At 45.6% G+C, this 27,541-nt stretch overlaps 1 protein-coding gene across 2 annotated transcripts; it reads left to right on the top strand.

The window, feature by feature from the left end:
• Positions 1–1,162: 1,162 nt before the first annotated feature.
• On the top strand, positions 1,163–27,541 carry LOC109893733 (protein jagged-2-like). 2 transcript variants are annotated; one of them, XM_031828902.1, is made up of 25 exons: positions 1,163–1,507; positions 2,086–2,406; positions 8,567–8,627; positions 13,923–14,177; positions 14,316–14,376; positions 16,191–16,321; positions 16,924–17,043; positions 17,216–17,329; positions 17,424–17,537; positions 18,694–18,807; positions 19,206–19,252; positions 19,383–19,556; positions 19,679–19,829; positions 20,037–20,201; positions 20,352–20,465; positions 20,561–20,788; positions 20,939–21,055; positions 21,145–21,172; positions 21,930–22,015; positions 22,385–22,498; positions 22,917–23,032; positions 23,112–23,369; positions 23,595–23,726; positions 24,879–25,038; positions 25,156–27,541. In XM_031828902.1, exons 1-25 carry the CDS (start codon positions 1,439–1,441, stop codon positions 25,659–25,661), a joined length of 3,756 nt encoding a protein of 1,251 aa, XP_031684762.1. In that variant the 5' UTR covers positions 1,163–1,438; the 3' UTR covers positions 25,662–27,541. The 2 variants fall into 2 exon arrangements, with proteins under 2 accessions (XP_031684762.1, XP_031684763.1); XM_031828903.1 differs by lacking the exon at positions 18,694–18,807.

Consider the following 27,541-nt stretch of genomic DNA (forward strand, 5'->3'; position numbering starts at 1 on the left):
TTGTGTGTATATTGATGAGGAAAAAATACAATTGAATACATTTTAGAATTAGGCTGTAACCTAACAAAATGGGGATGGGGAAAGGGGGGGGCTGAAAAAAACGAACTCAGTCCGGCTTTAAACTTACTCTTGAAAGTTCTCATAGTAAAGTGAACGTGGTGTAATTTCGAAATTGGTTAGTGCATCATCAGTTCCTGTTGTCATGTTAGTTATTGCATTTGTCCAGATCAACTTGCCCATGTCACCTAAAGTTTTTATATTTAGGTCTTTTAGGCCATAGACATTGTTGTAAGTTTTCTGTCACTCAAATATCACATTAATACACATTAGACATGTCAAAATATATAGAATTGCAAAAAAGTTAGCTTTAAAATGGCAAAATGTTCTTTGCACAAAATGACAAAATGTGTAGAATTGCAGGAACTAAGCTTTAAACCTGCAACATTCTCTCCAACAACAAGAGCGGTGTGAACAGTTTGTGTCATGAATAGTGCTTGTCCTGATAGAAATAGATATTGTGTGGGGGGAGAATGTTTTTTTGTGAAAAAATAATTGTTACATTTTTCTATTTATGTATTTCTTATTCATATTTATATTTTTCCTATTTTTCAGGGGGTGCTGCAGCTCCCTCAGCACCCCTACTTCCCGCGGCTATGTATATACCTGAACCCAGGGGTCCTACGACATAAACAGTAGAGGGTGCTGATAGACACGTGTTTCTCTATTTATGTGTAAAATAAGCTGGCTACTCAGGTGTCCTGTACCTGTATCTTGGAGCACTCTCCACATACTCTGGACAGCAATGTCTTGTAATTTAAAATATTGATAATTGATTCAAGCCACTTATATAATGTCAGACTATTTTTGCAACAATCAACCATTGCGCTGTAACTTTGACTTTATTCTGTAGCAACATAAGGCAAGCATTGTTTGTAAAAATAAATAGTCAAGTATAAAAACTGTAGCCTAACCTTGAAAAGGAAAAATAAACAAATATATGTGAAGACAAACTATGTTTTCTGATTATAAATGTATCAAACTCAGGCATAATGTGTATGACACTCCGCCTCCCGCCTCTATGGCTGTCTCGTGGCGGTTCCTCAACAACTGTTTGAACCAAGACTTTGTGAATGGTTTGTTAAACTGTCAATCAAAGAGTCATCACTGGGCTTTGCTTCAGCGTTCAAACCGATCGCTTGCCTTGCTGTTGAGTGATTCGAACGGTGGGGGAAAGTCGTGTGTCTGGACCAGCAGAACACTGCCTCGGGTGTCCCTAGTACCCATCTTATGTTACTCTTCATTCGGAGATATAGTAGGGAATAGATCACGCTTTCACATCGTGCATGCTAGGAGAAGACGATACGTCGGCGGTCAACGGCAGTTTCTATGAAATAAGTACATTTTTCCTAATGTTAGCCTACACTAATCAAACAGAGACATGTGGAATTGTATGGGGATTTCGAATTGCCTGTCAATAGTGTGTGTTCTTCTGACCGTGTGGACTGAGGTGAGAACTTTTTACAATTTTAATATTGTCAGATCAAATTAATTGATCGGCAGTTGGGCGAGTGGCTCATGCAGACAACGAGGTCTTATTCATTTCGTAAATTAAATTTTTAGAATTCCCTTCCTAATTAAATTACGTTTTCGACAGTTAAATCATGTGATCTTGGAATTTCTAGTTTGGAGCGTCCTTATGGATGAATTCGTTTTGCATTCTTTTTGCCCTGAGTCATTGCAATCAGCGTAAAGTATCGACAGTGTTCATACCTGGATTATAATTTAGAATCTAGGTATTATCAATCAGTTTTCATGGGTAAAAATGTGATATTTAAAAAAAAACATACATTTCTAGTATAAAGCAACATTTATAATATCAAATAATTATAAATTAAAAACACAAATCTCCCAAAACCTCTTCACTTACTAGAAATGGATCTAAAACCACTTTGTTCATAGCCTACTCAGCCTGAAACAACATTACATTTAGAAAAAATGTAATGTTCAAGTGTGCAACATGCTGTAGAGTACTTAAATACTTTACACGCTTCATGTATTTATTTTCTATTCAAATGTTATTTATAGGTGTCCCAGTCCTCGGGCTATTTTGAGCTGCAGCTGATTGCGGTACAGAACGCAAATGGTGAGTTGTCGGACGGGGACTGCTGCGACGGAGAAAGGAACACTCAGGATCTCCGCTGTAGCAGCGATGAGTGTGATACGTACTTCAGAGTGTGTCTAAAGGAATACCAAACGGATGTCACGACCACGGGCTTGTGCATCTATGGATCTGGATCTACTAACGTTATCGGTGGAAATAGTTTTCAATTTAAGAGCGCCAAAAACAACCAAAACCGAAACAACGATGGTGGAAAGATCGTCATCCCATTCCAGTTCGCTTGGCCGGTAAGTTGACGATACTTCATTATTACAGCTGTTGATCCACTGCATAAGGCGTGCTATTATTCGTTGACTCATTAGTAGTCAAATATAGTCACTAGCCGAGTCCTAACCGGATGAGTCTGTGAGCGTGGCATCTTTATTGCCAGTGTCCACTTTGGAGACCACCTCTATGTGTAAGACTTGTCTGTGCGTAAAAAGGTGCTAAATGTTTTTATCGTGTACAAAGTCATGGTAGAATGGTCTTTACATCATGTCTAATGTCATTGTTAGAGCTCAGTTGGTATTCGGCCTAGTGCATTCCAGAAAAGCGCACATGATGTGCATAAACCTGTGTTTATTTTACGCAGCACGAATGCCATGAACACATACACTTTTAACTCGTAGCAAATGACATGTATTACATTTGGTTTAGCTTTGGTTCTGTAAGTCAATGGCTACACGTGCCTTTCTCCTAAGGTCTGAACATCGAAATTGCTCAACACAGTACAATTGCGCTCATGGTGGTTTCAGTCATTCATTGGTGCATCATCACAGTAACCTAGTAGTAATCTGCCAATCATATCTTTGGTTGGTTCTACACAACAGAGATGGGCCTACTACAGTCCAGTCCAGCACAGACATGGACACTCGCAATGCATCAAAGTGATGTTGAACAAATACCTCTCCTCATAAACAAAATGTCTTTGCTCATTTTGGAAATGTGAGGATTGTTGTATGTTTGGTTGGCTGTGTGACCTATCCATTCATCAGTCCTCATGGTCAGCTGTCAGCGGGAGGAAAAGATGGAAGTAGTAACCTGGGGCCCTTGGCAGATACAATTACCACTAAGTTCTGTGTGACATAGGGAGTGGATATCGGTGTCACCACTACTCAAACAAGCGAAAATCCCAGAAGATCCCTATCCATCTAGGCTTGGGGATGCCTTTACTTCTGGCCTCTCAGGTTCACTGGTCTGCCATTATTTGGTCATTGTCTCTCTACTCAGCGGGTCAGTATTATCCTCTATGTACACAGGACAAAAGAGAAGATTGTGGAGCTGAGAGAACCCTTTTAGGTTTTCTATTGTTGTGATTGGCTAGTCAAGGGCATATTAGTGGATGTGCTCATCAATGTTCTGACATTGGCCTCAAAATAGTTTTAAAAAGCCCAGAAGAAGGTAATGTTCTCTCCCATTTACTACTGTAACTGTAGTAGCATGTCATAACCATTCAAGTGTTGTGCACTTTTAATGTTGGTCCTAAAACCACCAGGGTGTGCTGAGCTTGCCAGGTAGTATTTCCTGTGTTGCTGAGGAGGTGACTTTGGTTACCGCAGTGGGGGTGTTTTGAGACCACCAGTAGGGCACAGCAGCAACCTCATACTCCCAACACTACATGACAGCTGCATTTGGTTTGAGGCTTTCTGTCAGATGCTAGGAGACCCCTAATAGTTTGTGTCCCCCCTCTTTCCACATGTATTTTTACATGAAAAATAATAGCTTCCCAGTTTACTTTCAAAGCAAATGACAGACATTTGTAGTAAACAGCATGTACAGTATACTGGCAGGCCTATTCTGTTGACTGATAACCCTAATAGAGTTATCAAGGCATGCCTTGTAGACTATAATGGCATCACCGGTTGGCCAGAATATCTGGGCCACTAGCTCCTGACATGAATTAAAGAGAAAAAGCTTTTGTTCTGTCACTCAATGATCATTTCTTCTTCATGGTTAACCCCTCAGGCTGTTTGGGTCTTTAGTGACATGTTTCTCATGAAATGGAGTGAGGGAGGGATGGATGCTTGTAAAGAGAGAAGCTGCCTCTTCTCCTCCCTCTGTGAGGATTCTGTCACAAGGGAGAGGTATTTTTAGGACCCACCCGGCTCTTCAGAGTCACTTAATTTGCTCCTCCTTATTCTTCGATGTGTGGTATATTGAGAGGCAATCTGTCCTCCCATCACCCCTATGGGAGTAAATCAAATGGATGAGGGGCTGTTTCTCTACCCCTCTCTCCCTGGCCATATTTCTTCTTTCACTGTAAAAAAAACTCTGTCACCTTTCATCAGGCTGTGCTTGGGTGCTACAGAGGTAGAACTTCGGCTTAGACACAAGGATTACCTTTTCCCTTCTGTCTGGTTAACTACCATGTTGTACAGTGGTGCATAACTCCGGTGCATAAGCATAACGTCTCTGGTTTCTTGGTACTGGTGCTGATGCTTAGCATGTTATTACACAGCCAGTTACTTTCATTTCCACTTGCCTCCAGTACCGGTTCACATGGTTAGTGGAGCTCAGCTGGAGCCAGCCAGCCCACCAGGCCAGGAGGACTACAGCAAAGCCTCCCTCCCTCCCTCCCTCCCTCCCTCCCTCCCTCCCTCCCTCCCTCCCTCCCTCCCTCCCTCCCTCCCTCCCTCCCTCCCTCCCTCCCTCCCTCCGCTGCTTTGTGTTCAGGGCTAATTAAATCCTAGGCTTTATGTATATCATTAACTGAGACCTCACTCTACACACCACAGCTCTCTCTCCCAATACTTGACATCAGCAGCTGCCCACTGTAATGTCATTGTATGGCTTTTGTATGCATCTCTGTCTCATACCTTGGTGGTCAAATATTATGGCAATTTGTTTTCAGGTTGTATTTTTGATAGTGAAATGGTTAGGAACTCAGGAAGGGTGTTGTAACACTGCTCCCTCCTCTGGGGTGAAGGGGGTGAGGGTTCATCCACATTAGGGTTTCTCAACGATTACAACATCAGGAGCCTCTGTCTCAGTTAGTAGCCTTGTTACTCAATCCTTGTTGTTTTAGGGAAGTGAGGGAACCCCGGTACATTCTGGATTTATCTCCAATTTATCATCCAACAGTCGTCCTCAGGCCGTTTGTGTGCGTGTGTGTGCTAATTGCGTGAGAGCCTCACAGTTTGCCAGTCCAGCGCACATGAATAAATGTTCAGACTTATGATTGACATGCGAGCATAGGCCTACATGCAGTGATTCCCAGTGATTCGGGTCTAAAACTCATGCCTTAGCTGAGTTTCCACTGCTGTGCTGAATAAGTTGGGTTTTCCCAACATGAAATATCAGTTTTCCAAGCCCTTGGGAGAAAAGCAGGCCTCCCCTTTGTCACAGAGTCTTTCAGGCCAAACAATGAGTTTATACCTCCACTTTTGTCTGCATGTATTGTGTTATTTATAAAAACAAGTGGAGAGATGGAGAGAGAGAGAAGATGGCAGCCACACCGGGCAAAATGTCAGGAGTGGATTGGAGAGCGTTTACATAAGGCCTCTCTTGTGTTGCGCTCCGAAGTAGGACTGTGACATATCTCGTGTTCAACGCCTCACTCTGGTGTTGGGTATCCTGTTTGAAGTGAGAGGCTGTCGGCAGAGGACGCTGACTTATGGCTTCATTGGTGACCATTACAAGGTCCTGGGGAAACAAACAACAATACTGCTCTGTGGAGAGGGGCGGCAGTTCTAATACAGGTAGTGTGTGTCACAGAGGAAGAGGGTATGTCAGGCTTAGTCTTTATCAGGATATCATCATGGCCACTGGCTACTTGGTTCATATACTGTATGTGGAGTTTGGGCATGGTGCCATTCTCCAAAAGCTCTCAATGTGTGTTATCTTGGTGTCAGAATAATCTGACATGTTACATTTAAAAGATATCTGTGTTAATCACTTGAGGATAACAAAAATAAGTTACATTAAAAAAATATGTTTTCCTGTTAATAAATTGTGAAAGATAACCTAAGTGTTACTGTACAATGTGGAAAGCTATTTTCTAATGTGACTGAAGGAGACCCTGAGAAAAAAGAATTCTCAGCCAAGCTGTTGAAACTCTAACTGGGTCATTTTGGTCTTTAATGGACGCCCATGCTATAAAAGGCTTGATTAGATTAGTTTTGATTTGTTTGCGGCATGAGTAGCCTGTGTATGAGTAGCCTGTGTATGAGTAGCCTGTGTATGAGTATCATTTGGAGGGTGTTGGTTAGGAGAGGCCTTCCTTAGAGCGCGGCTTCTCTGTTAATAACGTGCTGAATTAGCCAGCCTCACTGTACCCTACTGAGTTCTACATGTTTTATTCATTATAATATCCTCCTAACAGGTGTTGCTGTTTTTCCCCCTCTCATCTCAATTCTACTGAAGTTGTAAATTGGGTGTTACAATGGTGTCGGACAACATTCTGTGAAACCCTATAGCGATTAGTGTTAAAATAGAATGTTGAGTCCTTTTGGTGTCTGTGGCCCCTAGTTAAAGCAGTGCCTATGTATTTGCAGTGTGTTAGGACACAGGCGATTGGAAGGGGGACAGTCATTTATTCATTGAACAAGTGAAGGCAGTGAGGAGTGGGCTAATGAAAACTCGTATCCCTCTGACTCCTATAAATTGGCTGGGAGGTGTCAAGTATCTAGAGCTACGTCTGCTGCCCCTGCCTGGTCCATCAGGTTACACTACAGTCAGACAGACACTCCACAGCCCCACCCTCTGCTCCAGTCTCTCCCAGCCTCTCCTCAAGGACATATGCACACAGGGAGCCCATCAGTGAGTCAGAGCCCAGAGAGGATTCTGTCTGGAAGTCAGTCATTGTGACATTTCAGATTGATTAAAGAAAGATTGATTAAGATATTACACTGTTATTATTATGACTTATTATCAAAGATGACACCTTTGGGTTCTCCAGTCTCATAAATCATGGCCAGTCATATTTGACAGGGAAGGGGATGGGAGGCGGTAGTCTGATTTTGTCATTCACAGCCAAGTCTTGTTTCCCTGCGAGAGTTATTGGAGCCTGGCTGGGCCAGTGGAAGTGGAGAGACTAGGGAGGCAGGGGAGGACAGCAGAGGGGCACGGAGGCAGCCTCTCTTTGTGTCACACCCTCCACTGTGCTTTTCATGAAGAACACTCATTGTGTGATTTCATTTAGCTCTGATGGCGGTAGATGGAGTATAACAATGTATTGTAGACTGAGTATTACATCACCGACTTTGGTGATGAGCAGTTCTCGGTGGCTCAGGTCTTGACCTTTGAGTACTCTGTGGCAGTGTGAAAGACACATGCCTGTGGTCAGAATGTGCCTCCTCATCCTCTCTCTATCCCTGTGACTGACTGAATCTTGAGCGTTGGGCCATACTAGTTAGATGACTGCAGATGACAGTGACAGACAGGGTAACGAGACTAGAAGTGATGAAGGGGGACTGTGTCATAAGTCACTTCTGGGGGGGGGCGGGAGATGAAGGACTGGAACGAGACTCCTCTGCCTTCCACATACTCAGCAGTTTAGCATTCTTAGAAGTCATATTTGTGGAAGGTTTCCTCCCAACAGCTTTGAGCATCCCAAGAATCCAAATGACAGAAATGTTTGGCTCCTTTTTCACCTGTTTGAATGTTCTCATTTTAAGTCCGAGGAGATGTTTGGTGAGCTTAGGTCAGCTTTGTTTTCGCTAGTTGTGGCTGTGCTAGGTGTTTTTGAGGTTGACGTCATAAAAGGTTTCTCTGGAAAATTACAGACCACAGTCTACAGCTCCCCTCCCCCCTTCTGTCTAATCTGACATGTGTATAATTTACCTCTCCAACCTGGACCTGGGGCATGGGAACTCACATCTGCTGGACTGGCCCCAGTCACTTGACAGAAAGCCAACTCCTTTCTGGCTCTGCTGTACTGATACCCAAATAACTCCCCAGGAGTTTCAGTTGGAGTAAGCCTGCTGCTGTTAGATTTTCTATTGTGTTAGTATGTGTGTACCTTTCAAGGAAATGATATCACTGTACAATAAGTACAGCAGCGAGTCTTGAGCCAACAGCCTAATCACCTGTGTTAATTTGGAATATGTTCGGTGCCAGTCGGTGGTTCAAAGTAGATGTTTATCCCCACAGTAGTTGCACTTGTTAACTAACCTTAGGCTGATATCCAGCTAATCAGTGACATCAGTGTGGGAACCAGAGTTATTTTCCCACCAGCAGCATCCACATTTACTCACAAACTGTGTGTGTGCTTTATCATCATCATCATCATCATCATCATCATCATCATCATCATCATCATGTGTTCCTTATGCAATGCAGTCCACATTCTGTAGGAATTTGCATGTGTCCGTGTCTCTCTGTGTCTGTCTGTGCGTCTGTCTGTGTCAGTGTGTGGGGAGTATGAACTCTAATAACCCCTTGATGGTCCCCTGTGTGTTTCCCTTCCAGGTTTCCTACACTCTGATCGTGGAAGCGTGGGACTGGGACAATGGTACACACAGTAGCAGTGGTAAGTACAGTAGGCTTCAGCTTTCCAGGTATTTACTACCACATGTAAGGAGAGCCGGCCAGGCCTCAGTGTCTCCCATGAAAATAAGTCATTAGGTTAGGGGTGAGGGACGTATTTAGAAGTGATAAGGGTTCTACACCAGCACATGATTTGGCACCAATTATTTATATGTTTTTTTTAACATAATAATTAATAATGACCTGGTCTGTGTTCCATAATGTGCCTGCATTTCAAACAGAACCAGGCTAATAATGAATAACCATCTTTTAAACTAGTACGCTGATGAAGTCTGTCCATTTGGTAGCTAAGTTAGTCTCGCCATTTCCGATGTTGAAGAGTTATTGAGGGGTTAATGTATCATGTTTTAGAACGAGAAAGCGGCCAAAAAGTGGGTTCACTTTGTAATGGAACACTTTGTATGGAAAACCAAGTTGAACAAACATTCAATGTTGTCTTGCTCATAGTAACCGCACATGGTTTTACCAAAACAAGCGCAACCAACAAACTAGCGCAAAACCCTTCAATTGAAACGGTGTGAAACAAACGAAAACTCTTAAATCTCTCATAAAAACGGATCAGAAATTAAATCACAGAAGCAGTAGAATTTCTAAACCATAACTTCAATGACTTTTCAAGGACCAAAGAGCGTAGAGGTGAGATCAATGGCTTACGTAACCTGACAAGGCCTTTGTGTTTTTCCAGCCAGTAAACATGCGATACACGCCAATCCAAGATTCTACAACACACTTCGTGTTTTCAGTGCTGCTTAACTTAGCCTTGAGAGTCCACTCTAGATATTCACAGGAACAATGCATCTTCATACAAAGCAGCTTCATAGCAGCACAAGAGGAAGAAAAGTCCCCAATGCAAAGCCCAAGCTCTAGATTGAAATGGACTGTCAATTTGAGCCGCCATAGACCAACCACAGCAAACAGACCAACACAACAACCAGCTCACCTCTCTGTCTCAGTGTTTGACCCTTCAACATGCATGTGCACTATGTCAGGTCAGTCTGTCAGCTGTAATCCCTCCACTTTCAACTCCGCTCACTTTTAGTGGTGGTAAGTGAGCGCATCAAACCTTTGTCTCTATAAGTCACAAGGATTTATAACACATGTTTAATCTGTTGATCTACACAGCCATTGTCTGGGATGTGGTGCATTCCTATGCTCCAAGCTGGCTGTTCATATTGCCAGGCTAGTTCCCACCCAGCTGGCTTGAGGGACTGTTTGTGCTCCATGTCTCTATATAAAACCTGTGAGCACATCACCTCGTTAAGCCATTAATTATGGACCACAGCTCTTTTTTTTCTTTCCACTGATGTCTGTCTGCTAATTACCGTCCCAGCAGCTGCTGTGCTACTGCACACTACTTCATTATCGCAGCCTGGACACTGACAGGCAGCCTTGACACTCTGACAGCCCTACTGCTGCTAAATTAGCCTGGACACAATGACAGGCAGCCTGTTATAGGGCGCCTCTGGACTAGAGGTCTTCAAGGGTCCAAAAAGCTTTCCCCACTGCCCCGATATAAATAAATAAACGGAGACCCGTTCCCAATAGAACCAGGACAGTGGACCTGTTCTGAAAAGCCCTGTGGAAAAACAGACTCAAACAGACCCATGCTGGTTCTGATCCCAGAGACCCATTCAGATCTGAGAGGTGAGCGAGAGAAAGAAACCCCCAACTAGGGCGCTGCCAGCGAAGATCAATAAACAAATGATATTGGCCAGATGATCCACAATTACTGAGGTGTCCTTAAAAAATGCCTTTAACAAATGATAAAACAAACGTTTCATTGTGCTTCAATATATGGCATATTAAAAACGGTATAGACTATTGTTTTTTAATTTCCTAAAAAAAGAATTGTCCACCTCACGGATCAGCTGTCAGAGATTTGAACACTAAATGCATCAGGGCATTGCATGACTATAGGCCTAGGCGTATGATATGAATATTTAAAAACAAAAGACATCTAAGGGAAGAAGCCCGAGAGAGACCGAGAGGAAGATGGACTTATAATGCAGCTATGTTCCTGACACCAACATGCATTTCTTTATCCTTTTCAGATAGGCTACTATTATAGAGATAGATTAAAGGAGTAACTCTGGTACACCTAAAACATTCTTCCTCACCAAGTTAAACTGTCGGAGATGGTTGGAGCGCCGGCGCACACTGCCTTCATAGGGCTGCAGTAGCTAAGCCTAATAATAGACATGCCACACCAAACCTTCACAAAAGTTTCTTAGCTTTGTTAGGGTAATATGAAAAGTAAGTCAAGTCATTGTTTACAGAGAAAATACGAACAGGTTGTTGTATTGCTCCCGAGTGGCGCAGCGTTCTAAGGCACTGTGATCGGGAGTCCCACAGGGCGGCTCACATTTGGCCCAGCGTCGTCCGGGTTTGGCCGGGGTAGGCAGTCATTGTAAATAAGAATTTGTTCTTAACTGACTTGCCTAGTTAAAAATTGCTGCATTAAATTACGTTAAATAAATAAAGTTAGAAAATTGCATCAAACCTGAATAGTGAGTTACACACAGTCCATTTGGCCACCAACATTCTTCTCATCTTTGTCCACCCACGGAGGACATTCCACTTGTCGGCTTCTCTTCACTGTAAACTTTCCTCTAATTTTCATTTTACTACAATGAAAAAGGCCTCCATCTTTGCAATCAACAGTAGCCAAAGGCCAAGGTTCCTTTCACTCGCTCTCTCTCTCCTCAGCAGCAGGCGCACGTGAGGTGAATGGCTGGAACCAGTTTTAGCTATACATTTTATTGAGTTGCAATTGGCTGACACAGATAACAAGCTCACAACGTTCTCACCACCTCATACATTAAATTAACAGAGGACGGGTCAAATTGAGGCTAGTCGATAGGGCAGTGGGCTGAATAGGGCAGTGGGCTGAATAGGGCAGTGGGCTGCATAGGGCAGTGGGGTTGGATAGGGCAGTGGGGTTGGATAGGGCAGTGGGGTTGGATAGGGCAGTGGGGTTGGATAGGGCAGTGGGTTGGATAGGGCAGTGGGTTGGATAGGGCATTGGGTTGGATAGGGTAGTGGGTTGGATAGGGCATTGGGGGAAGTGGGCTGGATAGGGCAGTGGGTTGGATAGGGCATCGGGGGCAGTGGGCTGAATAGGGCAGTGGGTTGGATAGGGCATTGGGGGAAGTGGGCTGGATAGGGCAGTGGGCTGGATAGGGCAGTGGGTTGGATAGGGCATCGGGGGCAGTGGGCTGAATAAGGCAGTGGGTTGGATAGGGCATTGGGGGAAGTGGGCTGAATAGGGCAGTGGGTTGGATAGGGCATTAGGGGAAGTGGGCTGGATAGGGCAGTGAGTTGGATAGGGCATTGGGGGAAGTGGGCTGGATAGGGCAGTGGGTTGGATAGGGCAGTGAGTTGGATAGGGCATCGGGGGCAGTGGGCTGAATAGGGCATTGGGGGAAGTGGGCTGGATAGGGCAGTGAGTTGGATAGGGCATCGGGGGCAGTGGGCTGAATAGGGCAGTGGGTTGGATAGGGCATTGGGGGAAGTGGGCTGGATAGGGCAGTGAGTTGGATAGGGAATCGGGGGCAGTGGGCTGGATAGGGCAGTGAGTTGGATAGGGCATTGGGGGAAGTGGGTTGGATAGGGCAGTGGGCTGGATAGGGCAGTGGGTTGGATAGGGCATCGGGGGCAGTGGGCTGAATAGGGCAGTGGGTTGGATAGGGCATTGGGGGAAGTGGGCTGGATAGGGCAGTGAGTTGGATAGGGCAGTGAGTTGGATAGGGCTCAGGAAAAATAGTCTAAGTTAGTGCTGTTTATCCTCCAGGGAGCCCCAGCAACTGGCTCTGTGTTTAAACACTAAACAGACAGGCTGCCCGTTGTTTCTTTATTAGGTGGTGGCATGGCTATTAGTGTTAGTGTTTCTTAACACACAGTTTAACACCATCAGAGAACGATAGAGGGGATGGATAAATCGAAGATGATCAGTGGGCTGCTATCAGGACTACTGGTAAATTCAGTTTAGAAAAGGTTGTCTTGAGGAGTATCTTGTTAATCAGTTAATGAGTGAGCTAATGTTACTTGACTACTAATGATCATATCTAAGTTTAGCATGCTGAAAACAGCCTGACAACAGACATCGGCTTAAGACGACCATGCCACTAGTCACGCACGACTAAATGATCTTGGCTGTTTGAAAACAGACAATTATGTCGCTCTTGACTTGGTCAACTGTGTTGAAGCCCCCTCATTGTTTGTGTAAGCCCGTGTTGTAGTCACCACACACACACCCCTTCTGCCTGCTCTCCCTAGTAACAGCGGCCTCTCTCTGAGTGTCTCCTTCTCCGCTGACAGAGTCCATGATTGGTCTGTATTTTTATATCTAATTGCTGGAAATGAGCAGAGTGAGTGCTTGAGTTTTCAGGTGGGAGAGTGACTGATAATCTATGCCAGTGTGTTAACTCTCAATAAAATTGAGAAAATCAGGACAGCAAGTGACAATTTCAATAATTGTCAGTGTTTTTTAACTTCTTTATCATGAGTTAACTTTGGAAGTAAGCATGGCTAGCCTGGACTGTGTAGTAAGTAAGATAGAAAGAGATAATACAATAGTAATATCTGCATAACTGAAGGTATACAGAATCCATCTAATGAAGAGGACTATAATTCCTTAGAGTCCTGACTACCTGCCTAATATCAGCACACTATCCATCTAGGGTTGAGTACCTGTTGTTTGCCCCCTCTTCAGTGCCCAGTCCTGGGCTCTGGATGTGGCTGTAGAAGCCAAGCCAGTTGGGTCATAGTGTTTCTGTTTCTTGAGAAAGAAACGAAAGGCCCTTTCCTATGTCGCCCTTCCTCGTCTGTTCCCGTCTCGTATTATTTCCGTCCTGGCTCCGGAGGAGTCAGAGCTGGATTTCCTGAGAAAGGGGAGAGAGGGAGGGAGACGGACAAAACGCATTTCACAAGCAGGAAAACTTTTAAAAGCATTTGGTTATCAAGCTCCCGCAGCTCTGGCCCTACACCCTCTATTTGTGTTTATTTTCCTTCTTTTTTCTTTCATGCTCTTGGAAACAGTGGTGTTTGACCTCGGGTCACCCTCTGATCTTCAGCAGCAGATAAACAACAGTGTTCTCTCAGATTAGTTTCTCTCCTGCTTCTAGACACTACTAGGACTTGTACTGAGGCATACAGGTCCTAACATTTGAATACGGGGCTAGCTGGAATTCCCTTTTTTGACTATTAAGTTGCATGCATGTTGTCAAGCGTCCATTAAAGAATGATGATCAAATCTCTTGGTTTTTGTTTGTTCATGCAGGTGAGGATCTGTTGATTGAGCGAAGTGTCCGTAAAGAAAGGATCAACCCTGGAGATGACAGACAGACTATCCAATACAACGGTCTTACAGCCAACTTTGAGTACAGCATCCGCGTGCGCTGTGACGAGAACTACTATGGCAGCAAGTGCAACAAGCTGTGCCGGCCACGTAATGACTGGCATGGCCACTACGTGTGTGACCAGTTTGGGAATAGAGGATGTATGGAGGGCTGGATGGGGACTTACTGTACAACTGGTGAGTAGGGGAGTAGCCTGATACAATCCATGTGCAAGACTTTTCTGAGTCAAAATACACACATTGAAACTAATGCTTAGATATCCCTCTAATGATATTAGGAGTAAATGTGTGAATCCTTTTGTCAATGTTTCACAGCTATCTGCAAGCAGGGCTGCAACCTGCTGCAAGGAGTCTGCAGTGCCCCAGGAGAATGCACGTGAGTCTGGGGTAGCTTCATTCTCTGTACCACTGTGTCCATTGACATCCCTTTGACAGAGATTTGGATGTATGGGTTGGATAATGGGAAGGATCTCTTTTTGAGTTCAATGAGGATGATAATGATGACACAGGATTGATCGCATACCAGAGCTTGACCCCCACATTCCCCACTCCCCTCCCTGTCCCACCTCGCTATGGAACATACAGTGTGTTACCCCCCCCCCCCCCCCCCCCCCTCAGTCTGAGTCAGGAGCTATTGTTCTCCTTCCTGTACCAGACCTGGTCTGTAGCTCTAGTGGCAGCCTGTTTTTCCCACAGCATTTCCTCCCCTCCTCCATCGGTGTGTCATGGCCCCTCTGCCCATGTCTGCAGCCCCAATCCCCTCTTCCTATCCTGGGCCTGTTTTGGCTGGGAGTGTGGACTCCATCCAGCAGCCTTAGTCACGTACATGTTAGTCTGCACGGCTGAACCAACCAAGTATTCCATTTCAAATCCTCTTGTATGACCACCTTCTTGTGTATCTCTCTGATGTGAGTACTGTACCACACCTATAGATCTGTTCAGTGGGGATAGCTGTGAGTAAGAGACCGGTTTGATTTAGTTCTCATAAAAGAAAGCATTTCTCATTGAAAATGTCAGGAGGAGTGGAACAAAGATTTTAACTGTGGCTGAGCTAAGAGCCCTTCATTGATGGGTCTGTGGTAAGGTGGTTGTTTGGTAATGGTAATGCCACCCTAGCCTTGTGGCCACCATGGTCTCTCCCTGCTCCCACTGTGACCATGTCCTCTCAATGCTGCTACTGCTACTGCTGCTTATTTTGGGAGAGAAAAAAACTCCAGGCCACTCTTGAACGTCTAAAACTATGCAGAATTGATAATGGTCCTGTACGTTTTTAATAACTGCCCTTTTTCTGTCCCGCAAATTGCTTTTGACAAACAAATCGGTCCAGAAAACTGATGTGCGGCCCTCCACTCAATTTTGAAATCCCAATATGGCCCTCGAGCCAAAGTGGTTACCCACCCCTGTTATATAGCTACTGTATACACTAACCTCAGCACACTAACATACAGTAGCACACCACTGCACACTTCAGTACTTTTACACATGTACAGTAGTAGACTACAACACAAAGTAGTACTGCACCACGTCTTGTGTGACTGCAGTGCCGTATACTACAGAACATGTACAGCACACAGCACCCAGCAGTACATTCACTCCCTCCAGTACAGCATTTCAACTAGTAGTGTAGGGTTTGGTTGGTGTCCATTTGCAGGAGAGTGGTCTTAAAATAGCCCAGGGAGAGAAGTGACAGGACAGGTGGGGCAAGGTTACCGCTGGCCTTGGAATAACAGAGTGCTGCCATAAACCAACAGATTAGCTAACCCTTCACCGTCCGCCACCGCTAGCTTGCAATGCTATCTGTCTCAGGAGGCTCCGTCCCCGTCCCTGGCCCTCGGTCTAAGATTAGGAGCCTCAGAAGGGAAGGGGAGTCACTGCTCACCTAGATGAAGACACTATGTCTGGCTCCTGATGGAGATTACCTTGAGATTTACATGAACAGGTTTGTCATGTGGTTGATGTATTGCAGAAGGCCTTGTCCTATGAGTATTGGTTCAATTATGAACCATCTATTAATGGGACTGATGAATTTTTCAAGATGTAGCAAGGCCCAGTGTCACAGTGCCTGTCCTGATGACATCCGTGCGTCTTTGACTCCTTCCATGTTTTGCACAAAATATGCACATCATATTAAGACCAGACAATCGGTCGTCCGCTCCTAATGTCTAATGGTGTCTCTAATCTGTCTTGCAGGTGTACGTACGGGTGGCAGGGTCCATTCTGTGACAACTGCCTGCCATACCCAGGCTGTGTCCACGGGACCTGTGTCAAGCCCTGGCAGTGCACCTGTGAGAAGAACTGGGGAGGCCTGCTGTGTGAAAAAGGTAAGAAGACAGAGTAGACCTGTCCCACCGTACTTTTAACACATCCTCTACAGTGACCCCTGACCTCACTGTAGTGTCACAGAGCACAAGGTCACCTCTGAGAGCCCCTCAGCAGCAGGTGGTCAACAGAGGTCAGTTTAGATTGACTGCTAGAAACAGGATATCACTTACAGAGTTACAATATGGAGAGGAAGATGGAGAGACGACATTTAGCAATGTGTAACAGTACAGAGGTAGGATCTTAATTTGAGCCAGTTTGCTACAGCAGGAAATGTTAATTGTTTTATTGATTATAATTAGTGGACATTTTTTGTAGGGTTTGATACGTTTTTCATTAGCGCAAATCAAGTCTGACATTTGAAAGTGGAAATTACAAACTTTAGAAGCCCTTTAAAACCTTGAACACACAACAGTTTCCTGCAACAACAGGACGAACAAATGAAGATACGGCATCTGTATGCCTCCATGTCCGGCCCTTTGAAGTCTTGTTATAACAATGTATTCAGTCTGAAACATATCCTTTACCATCTGAACCCTTTGGATGTGTTCCTATGAGTCCATTACAGTGTAACATGTAATCCTTCCTGAATGATTCTCTCCAGATCTGAACTACTGTGGGACGAACAAGCCGTGTAAGAATGGAGGAACGTGTATGAACACGGAGCCAGATGAGTACAACTGTGCCTGTCCTGACGGCTACTCAGGCAAAAACTGTGAGATAGGTGAGTCAGTCATTACTCCTCAAACAACTGGCCAAGGATGACAAATTCAATTCGGTCAGTGCCAAAGTCCTAGGGTTGATAGTTTGCTTGTATATTTTGTTGTATTTGAGCTATCCATGTCATCTGTCACTTTGACACATCTCTCTTCACCTGTCTGTCCACTTATGTCCAGCGGAACACGCCTGTGTGTCTAACCCCTGTGCCAACGGGGGCACCTGCCACGAGGTACCGTCTGGGTTTGAGTGTCACTGTCCTGCAGGCTGGGCAGGGCCCACCTGCGCTAAAGGTGAGTGAGTCACGATCTTGCCCCTCCCAAAGTGTGTGTGTGCCCCCATGTTTTTACAAAGCTGAGCCTTAACATCATTGTGTGTGTGTTCCAGACACGGACGAGTGTGCATCCAACCCCTGTGCTCAGGGTGGGACCTGCATCGACATGGAGAACGGATTTGAGTGCCTCTGCCTCCCACAGTGGGCTGGGAAGACCTGCCAGATAGGTAAGCCTGGAATGGAGAGGTGATGGTGGGGGGGGGGGGGGGGGGGGGGGGGGGGTTGCATGCTAAATTCAATTACGTGTTTGATTTGAAGTGATTGTGATATGTTGTGATGTGTTTTTGAATCTTGACTTGAAATCGTCGATAATGCCTTGTTCCATCGTATGCCAGGAATCTGTGCTCGTCTAGTATCTGGTTGTTTGTGTCTCTCACCCTGTTGAGCCTGTACTAGTACTATGGCGTGGATACTAATTTGAAATTGGTGTATGCATGTCCATGTAGAAAGCTGGACATTATGTGTAACCCGAGCCAGGTGACTTGAGTAAAGCTATAAATAACACCTAGCCTGGCAACAGCTAGCATTGGGGACGGATATAGCCTGACAGGGGGTTATCTTTGGCTACAGACTGGGGTAAAAGGGGTATGTACTCTAGTCTCCACCAAGAGCAGAGCCTCACCCCACCACTGTTTAGCTATGTGGAGAGGAAACACTTTAGAACCTGTAAACACGCTGAGGGAGGAACACAAGCTTCGGGTCTTGTGTTACGCGGTCCATTATTTTCAGTGCGCAGGCGGTTCCCCTTTCAGTGAGCGAGTGGTACCTGAGAGAGGGGTGTCAGGTGTCCGCAGCCCAACAGGTGCTCCTCACTTCTGAGGGAAAGCAGTTGTGTTCTGGTCAGTCCAGGGAGAGGGTGTTAGTGACCATTGCCTTGTGAACTAACCACTGGGAGAGCTCTGGATGTCAGAGAATAGGTCCATTCAGAAATAGTGTAGGGAACTAAAATAAATGGTCAGGGTAGGAGGCAGAGACAGCAAAATGGATGGCAAAAAATGCAATCAAATGTAACCGAGTTGAGAAAGTTCTCTAAAGGCAGGTGTAGCCTTGTACTATAGAGATCTGCTGGGTGGTGGGGCTTGGATGCTGGCTCTTAGGTCTATCTCTTTCCTTTCTCTTTCCTTTCTCTGTCTCGCTCTCTCTCTTTCTCTCTCTGTCTCTCACTCTCTCTCTGTCTCTCTTTCTCACTCTCTCTCTCTCTCACTCTCTCTTTCTCACTCTGTCTCTCTCTCTCTCTGTCTCTCTCTCTCACTCTCTCTCTGTCTCTCTTTCTCACTCTCTCTCTGTCTCACTCTCTCATCTCTCTCTCTCTTCACTCCGCAGACGTTAATGAGTGTATGGGGAAGCCTTGCCTCAATGCTTACTCTTGCAAAAACTTGATTGGTGGATATCACTGTGCCTGCTTTCGAGGATGGGCCGGCCAGAACTGTGACATCAGTCAGTATCAATCAATCAATGTGCCTCTGTCCACTTTGCCTGCAGTTAGCTCTGTCACCTACTTGGGCCACTGGCCTACTGTCCTGTTCCTATCTCAGGCTTTCTGCTTTATTATGGCCTACAATGCTTATCTAGATCCATGGATCGTGTTTTTACATGGCTATGAGAAGCACATCCTGTAGATATCTTGGAAGGTTTTTGTCAACCTCACTGGCTTTCACTGCATGCACTTTAACCAACAGCATCATGTCTTCCTGCATCTTGATAGTTTCTTTGAAGCATTAACCAAGTTGCACATCCTATGTTTTGTTTGTGTGTCACGTGCATGCTACCCCTGCATGTTCCCCTGTCCTATCTGGTGTACTGTATTTGTAAGTTCTCTCTTTTCACCTCTGCAGATGTCAACAGCTGCCATGGACAGTGTCAGAATGGAGCGACTTGCAAGGTAGGAATCTGTATTTAATAAGGCAATCTAGCCACCATGTTTGATGCCACCCATTCATAGTATATCTATGGTTGACATCATGGGTATGAAAGCCACTGAATGACATGTGTTTTTCTCACGCTTCGTACAGGAGGGGCAGAGAGGCTACGTGTGTGCCTGCTCACCGGGGTTTGTGGGCCGGCATTGTGACATCCAGAGGAACAGCTGTGCCAGCGGCCCATGTAGGAACGGGGGCAGGTGTCACACCCTGCTGGACAGCTTCATGTGTGAGTGCCCACATGGGTACACTGGCACCACCTGTGAGGTGAGCTACAGTCCTTCCCAGACCTTTGACAGGTCAGATCTTCTCTTTTATACACCACCATTATGTATTTATACCTCTGTCTATCCATTCATCCACCCTTTCTTCCGGCGGTCCATCCATAGGTGCAGAGCAACCCGTGCAGCCCTAACCCGTGCCAGAACCAGGCCCAGTGTCACAGTCTGATGGATGACTTCTACTGTGCCTGTTCTGACGACTTTGAGGGCAAGACCTGCTCTGAGCTCAAGGACCACTGTAAGACAAATCACTGTGAAGGTACAAACCAATCTATAAACCTATTGTTGTCATCTCAATTCCAATAACTCAACCCCTTGTAAAAGTGCTAACCAGGCAGTTCTCTTGTCTAGTTTAAACTGAAACCTGCTCTTAAGCTGCTCAGTCCTCCGGTCAACCTCTAGACCAACACTCATTTCAACCCATCTCACCAACAGTCTCTTGTCGTTCCTTCTGTTTTGATCCCAGTGATTGACAGTTGTACTGTCGCCGTGGCCACCAATGGCACACAGGAAGGGGTGTGGCACATCTCGTCCAATGTGTGCGGCCCACACGGACGCTGCATCAGCCAGCCTGCTGGGAACTTCACCTGTTCCTGTGAACCGGGCTTCACTGGAACATACTGTCACGAGAGTGAGCAGACACACACCATCATCATCACACTTCATCATCATCACCGTCATCATACCATAAGACTGAACATCCTGGTCCTTACTGTATGAGTATCATCATCATCTTCCTCATCCTCCACATTCTCTTTCATACGTCTCTCCTCCCCCACAGACATAAACGACTGTGTGCCGCCTCCCTGTAAGAATGGAGGAACCTGCATTGACGGGATCAGCTCTTTCAAGTGCTTTTGCCCTGACGGCTGGGAGGGCACGCTGTGTGACATGGGTAAGTTTGAGTGTGTGTATGTGTCCCTGGGTGGTTTTAATGTACCTCTCCATGGTGTGTGTTTCTCTAACTGATTCCTGGTGGTGGTGTTTCAGATGTGAATGAGTGCAGTAGGAACCCCTGTAAGAATGGAGGTCGCTGTGTGAACCTGCTCAACCACTTCTACTGTCAGTGCCAGGACAACTGGAAAGGCAAGACCTGCCACTCACGTGAGAGCCAGTGTGATTCCAGTACCTGCAGTAATGGGGGGACGTGCTTCGACCATGGGGACACCTTCCGCTGTACCTGTCTCTCAGGGTGGGTGGGCAGCACCTGTAACACAGGTGAGAAACCATTATTGCACGGTTCTGCCTGTGTCGTTCAAGGAAAAGTTCAATAGACTGCTCTGGTCCATATGCTCCATAGGATTCCTATTGCTAATACATTTTGTGAATATAGGTTCTAAACTCATCATACTTTATTTATTTTGTCAGCCAAGAACAGTACGTGTGACTCTAACCCGTGTGAGAATGGAGGGACCTGTGTCGGAGGGGGTGATGCCTACACCTGCATCTGCAAGGATGGCTGGGAGGGGCCCACATGTGCACACAGTAAGGCACCATATACTGAACTATATCCAGGTTATAATCATAAACTAACACACTGATTTTAATTCTGTGTTATCCCCTTTTTTCCCCAGATGCAAATGACTGCAATCCTCAACCCTGGTAAATTGAATTTAAATACTTTTAAAAGTCTTTTAAACCTCTTGGCTCCTGTACTGGTTCTCTTACAAGTGATGAGACCCAGCCTTCTTACCCCATTCCCTGTCCAGTAGCACACACACCCATATAAGATCATATTCTCTCAATGTTCTGGTTTTAAAACAGGAACACATGACTCCCACACACCGCTCATGTCACAAATCTAATTTAATGCTCAGAGATTTCCCATTAAAGTTTGTTCTGTGAAGGTGTGTGTGTGAAAGGGGAAGTGTGTGTATCCCTGACTCCTCTACAGAACACTGCAGGGCCTGACAGCTGGGTATTCCATGGTCCCGTGGATCAGAGGGGCTGAGTGGACAAAGGCTCCCGCCACCACAATGACTGACAGGGGGATTAGCACAGGGGGGCAGTGGGGTGGAAAGAGACGCCCCTCTCCCTATTCTTCACCGCTGACCCCTGAGCATGGGGCAGTGTAGGCAGGAGAGGGGGGCTGGGTAGCAGGGGGTATAGGGCGAGCACGGTATGGGGTCAGTTTGGGATTTACATATGAAGTCTGAACATTGATAAGGGATCAGCTTTAGAGACCACAGTCTCTAGTCCCTTGCCTTGGGATTCTGCTGTTGGGATCTAGACCTGAGAATGTGAATGTATTCTCTTTGTAGTCTGAGCCTTCAGGCTTGTGTATGCTGCTGCACCTGTGCCAGTGTTTCCTATGGGATAGGCTGACGTATTGATGTGTGGTTCTGTTTCCTCCCTGCAGCTATAACGGTGGTGTCTGTGTAGATGGCGTGAACTGGTTCCGCTGTGAGTGTGCCCCGGGATTCGCCGGACCAGACTGTCGGATCAGTGAGTCCCTGGGAACCAGAGGGGTGTGGGGGGTCAGATTGGAGGGGTCAGGGGTGAAAGGGGACGGGGGAGTTTGAGCTGATTGTTTGTGAGGGACAGATTAGGAAGCCTTTAGGAAGCCTGTCTTAACCTCCGACCTCTCTTGTGAGGAGAGGTCAGCTGTATTCTGCAAACAGGTCAGTTCAGTCTTACATTCTCAGGGACAATCCTCTTTCCTTTCCCCCTTTTCAGAGAAGGTCTATTTTTCACGTGGGGATGCCAGACATGAGAACCAATAAGCCTATCCCCTGTTGTGATGATATTCTAGCTAGGTGCCTTGCAGTAGACTAGAGATATGTGTATAGTAATGTCCTCATGTTTCCCCATCAGACATAGATGAGTGCCAGTCATCGCCCTGTGCCTATGGTTCTACCTGTGTGGATGAGATAAACAGCTTCCTCTGTGTGTGTCCCTTGGGCCGGGCTGGGCCTCACTGCCAAGAGTGTGAGTACACTGCAGCTATACACTCTTAGAAAAGAACGTGCTGTCTTGAACCGAAAAGGGTTCTTCGGCTGTCCCCGTAGGAGAACCCTTTGAAGAACCCTTTTTGATTCCAGGTAGAACTCTTTTGTGTTCCATGTAGAACGCTTTCCACAGAGGGTTCTACCTGGAACCAAAAAGGGTTCTACCTGGAACCAAAAAGGGTTTTACCTGGAACCAAAAAGGGTTCTCCTATGGTGATAGCCGATGAACCCTTTTGGATCCCTTTTTTATAAGCATTTAGAGAGAACACCTTTATTACTGTATCCATGTAGTGGGGGAACCTTCTTCCTTTGACCTCACGCGTGGTAGGAAGAGTTTCTAAGGACTAAGCCTGATGTTGCCTTAGTCCTAAACCTGCTCCTCTCTCTCCTCTCTGCAGTGATAGGGATCGGGAAGGCCTGTCGTTACTCCGGCCTGCAGTTCCCTCACGGCAGTCGATGGGAGGAGGAGTGTAATACCTGCCAGTGTGTCAATGGCATTGTGCGCTGTTCTAAGGTGAGACTTGCTTTTATTACACATAGTGACGGTGTGTGTGTGTGTGAGCTGCCTCCATGAACTCTGTCTGTGTGTACAGGTACGGTGTGGCCGACGGCCCTGCCTGCTGCAGAGAGGTGGTGCCGGTCCAGACAGTAGTGCCCCGTGTCCTAGAGGACAGGAATGTGTGGAACACCAATTCCTCACCTGCTTCGCCAAGCCCTGCCACCAGTGGGGCGTGTGTTCCACCCCCGACCCCCCTCCGCCCCTCCACACCCAGTGTGAACCCAACAGTGGTTACCTGGACAACAGCTGTGCCCGCATCACACTCATCTTTAACAGAGACAAAGTTCCACAGGTGGGTACATGTCATCATCATTTGATGAGAGATTTCATTTAAAAAACACAAGAAATCAGTTACAGATGTTTTTTTTACTAGACTTGAATCTCCGACAACACCTTCCCCAAACTTTTACCCGAGAATTCAAGTGAATGGAATTAGCTAGGAGCTGGCAGTCACTTCAGCCGAAAATGCTAATGGTTATCTCTTATCATTCTTTGTGTGTGTGTTTGCTAATCAAAGGGCACCACTGTGGAGAACATCTGCTCGGAGCTGAGGTACCTTCCCATCGCCCAGACCCTGGCTAAAGATTGCACACTCCTCATTCTCTGTGACCTGTCCTACTCCAACAGTGACGCCGTGGAGGTTGCCATGGTGAGTGCCTGACATCCCCCACCACCCCTATCCCACCTCAGCCCCCCACCTTCAGTCTCTGAGCTGTTGCCATCTGCCAATGATCCCCTCTTACCTCCTCCTCACCTCCCACGGTCGCCTGCAAGAATAGTCTCTCTCCCATCTCTTTCAGTTATCCCCAAGGACCACACCCCTTTAGGGTCTTTCTTTCACTTTATTAAATCACACACTTAATTGGTCATTGTAAATGGGATCCAGGGTAGACTTGTAAAAGTGGTGCCTTTTGAAGCGCATCGTCCTTTGCCTGAACATCTGGATGCCATTTAGCTTTACTTTGGTCCACCTTACTGTTACTGTGCAGTCGCTCCTCTCTCGCTTCTCATAGGCCGTGTATATGAAATACCTCCCTCTCTCTCTCCCTCCCTCTCTCACTTTCTCCCTCTCTCTGGGACTGGCGTGGCCACCCAGGCGCTGCTCTCCAGTCAGACACAGGGGAAATCAGACGCTACAGGGCACTAAGCCCTTAATGGAGGGGATTAGGCCTTTTCTTGTGATGTAGTCATGTTTGGGGACGTACAGGAAAAGGAGTGGTGCGTCTGACGTCCTGGTAGCTTTGTACTGAGTTCAATAATGAAACTCCTTAGACCCTGTCAGGCTTACAGTCAAATGTTAGTTGTGCTTTCTTAGACCATTATGAAATAGTCTTGATCTCGAAGTGAACTCAACACGAAGTCACATCATTTCAACCTAATGTATTGTGGATCTGGGTTTTGCAGATTAGTCCCATCCAGCGGGTTCTGTGAGTTCGCACTAAGAGGCCTGTAGTCCACCCTGAAGCCCATAGGCTGTTAACTTTCAGAAAGTTGCTTGTGTGTGTGTGTGTGTGTGAATGAATGAGCTTCTGCTTACACAGAAAGAGGAGTATTGCTGACTGACTGGCTACTGACTGACTAGCTAGCCAGAGATCACCAGGGAGCCACATCTCTGCTTGTTCTCCATTGTTCCTCCTAATTGAAGTGCACAGCATCCAGCTAATCTCCCTCTGCTCCCCCTGGACTCTCTGGTCCACTTATTAGGCAATTAACTAGACCCGCTGGGTGTGAGTGTGAGGGAGAGGGAGGGGGGGGCTCTACTGTGTTGACTTACCATCTCTCCTCCTTTCTCCCTCTCCAGTCATATGATCAGGATGGTCAGGAGCAGAATGGAGACCGTGGTCAGATACAGGAGGCTGCCAGTGCCATCGTCGGTGCCCTGTCCAAACGCCACAACAGCACTGTCATGCTGGCCGTGGTGGAGGTCAAAGTGGAGACGCAGGTCATGCCCCAGTCTGTGGGTAAGTGACCGGACTAGATTTGGTTTCACTGTCTGCATGTTCTTATACTGTGCTTTGATTAGGTAGCCTTACAATACATTATAGTAAAGTATAATTTTATGGACTTTCTGTCTCTAGACCACCTGGTGCCAGTGCTGTGTGTGGTGTTCAGTGTGCTGTGGATCTTCTGTATCGTGGTGTGTGTGTGGTGGACCCGTAAGAGGAAGAAAGAGCGTGAGAGAGAGTCTGCAGCAGAGGACAGCACCGTCAACAACCAGCTGGAGCCACTGAGGGTCAGCCTGCCACAGCACAAAGACAACCGAGGCAAAGACATTCAGCACGAATGTAAGAAACTCATGAACCCTCCAGACCGAACGTGTGACGGGGCTGAGGGAGACGAGGAGGAGGACGGAGAGGAGGAGGAGCTGAGGAGGGGAGGGATGGAGCTAGACAAGTTCTCTACCCAAAAGTGCTCCTTGGCAGGAGTGCAGGACAAAGTGATGGGCAAAGGGGGAGTGATCTGTACGATGCATAGTGCCCCTGTCAAACCCCCCCACCGGACAGCGTACAGCCCGAAAGACAACCGGTGTAAAAACCTCAACGCTGCCAACGTCAGTGAAGACATCAAAGACCATTATGTATGAGCACAGCCTAGAGGTGGGACCTCTCAAACTAAAGACAATGTCTCCATCTAATAGAAAAACACAAACACCAATAGTGAAGATTTCAGACACGTTTTACATTTAATTTGACATTCTTTGTCTGCAACATGGAGGCTCCTTATCTACTAAAAGCATTGCAAATGAACATTTCAGCAACAAAAAAAGACCCGCATTTCAGTTTAAATCACACTGTTGAAAATAGGAAAAAGGAAACTTTTTTTTTTTTTTTCTTCTTTTTTACAAACTGTCGCTCCCTTTAAAGGAGAGCTCTTCTTTTCACCGCATGTCACTGAGCAGTTTGTGTATTATGTGACTTTGGCGTGAGCACTGCCATTGGAGGACTATGGAGAGCCGTTGAATGGCAGCTGTTGTTGTACTACTACATTACTACTAGTGCATTTAGTCCATATCTGCCTTAACCCGCACCGTGGGCCTTTTCTTTGTTCTCTTGGTATAATAATGTCATTTGTATATGTAAAATGATGTACAATGTTATATATAAGACCCTTTGAAAGCTATACGCAGTATATAACACCTGAGGTCAGCATTAGTTTATGAGCATAAACATATTTTCCATGACATGTCAATGCTTCTAAAGATTTTATGTACAGTATATCCCTTTAACGTGCATTTTACTCTACCACTTCCTGCAAGCCGAGATGCTTTATTATTTGCTTGGTAGAAAGTGCCTTCAGCCCTTTTATCATTTCATCTCATTCAAAACATTTATCCAGAACTCAATTCATATAAAGGGAAAACATGTCTTTTCACACCTCTTCATATCACCATAAAGGTATTTCTTTGAACAATGTATATATGTAAATATAAAAATGGCTCTGTATATTTGAATTTAGTAACTTAAGTGACCCTTTTTATTATAGTTATTCTAAAGAATAAGATTGTTTTGTTTGTTTTTTTATGATGTCATTCCGTTTTATTAGTGTCCGTTGACACAGGGCTGGTTTTATACAGATATTATGGACAATATCAAGGGTCCCATTGACAGAAACACATTATTCTAAGTGCTTGTTTGTTTTGCTTTCTGATTTTATTTTGTTCCAACACTTAAAATTGTGAGTAAGCAGAGCTGTTAGTTCTAGTTCTAGGCTTGTCCTCGTCTGCTGCTTTAGTAGGAGCTATCTGTTGGAAGTTTCCCTAATGAATGCTGGCTCACCATGTCCCATTCACTATGCTACTGTATGTGAACATTAGAATGTCCTATTATATTGCAGGGGTGTACCAGTGCATGGAGGGGTTAGGTTGATCTGATACAGAAACGGTGCTAGCAGGCTTTCAGCATCGTGATTTAGCTCGGAATCAGGAGTAACTACAATTCAATTCAAGGCCATTATCAGATCAATCCTGTGGTTTAATTGTTGTCTGGGATGGAGCCTGATGGATACACTGCTGCTTTTCAGCAGTACTCAGTTACCAAGCCCTGCAGTGGTGCATTGGATTTCTGCTTTCAATACTGGTCTAATGAAGGGAACAAGTTTTATTATTGTTGATGTTGTGGTTGTTGTCCAGTGTTTGTATTATATCCTGTTTCTGCACTAAGACAGGAAGAGAACCCATTGAGCATTACCTCAGTGGCGGTAGTGAAAATGATTTTTGTTGTTCTTTACAGTTGAATATTGTTATTCTCTGACAAGAACTGTCTTTCAAATGTTTTGATGATAAAGGAATTGAAATCATTACCAATATCCAGTCAGCATAATCCCACTAGCCCCAGAGCATGGGCTGAATGTGCAGACCATTGTAATTATTTTGTACAAAAGAGCAGTTGCATCTTGGTTTGTTAGTGGAATTTGTGTTTGTTCTTAGAACAATCCATTTATTTATTAAAGTATTTTATACCAATA

This window comes from Oncorhynchus kisutch, linkage group LG7, assembly GCF_002021735.2.
Source record: "Oncorhynchus kisutch isolate 150728-3 linkage group LG7, Okis_V2, whole genome shotgun sequence".
In the NCBI taxonomy this organism is placed as follows: domain Eukaryota; kingdom Metazoa; phylum Chordata; class Actinopteri; order Salmoniformes; family Salmonidae; genus Oncorhynchus; species Oncorhynchus kisutch.

Bases quoted from the DNA above. Each gene is read 5' to 3' on its own strand.
- LOC109893733 (XM_031828902.1), top strand. From the start codon at position 1,439: ATGTGGAATTGTATGGGGATTTCGAATTGCCTGTCAATAGTGTGTGTT. The intron at 17,538-18,693 runs GTAAGCCTGGAA...TTCACTCCGCAG, and splicing joins TGGGAAGACCTGCCAGATAG to ACGTTAATGAGTGTATGGGG. The intron at 21,173-21,929 runs GTAAATTGAATT...TCCTCCCTGCAG, and splicing joins GACTGCAATCCTCAACCCTG to CTATAACGGTGGTGTCTGTG.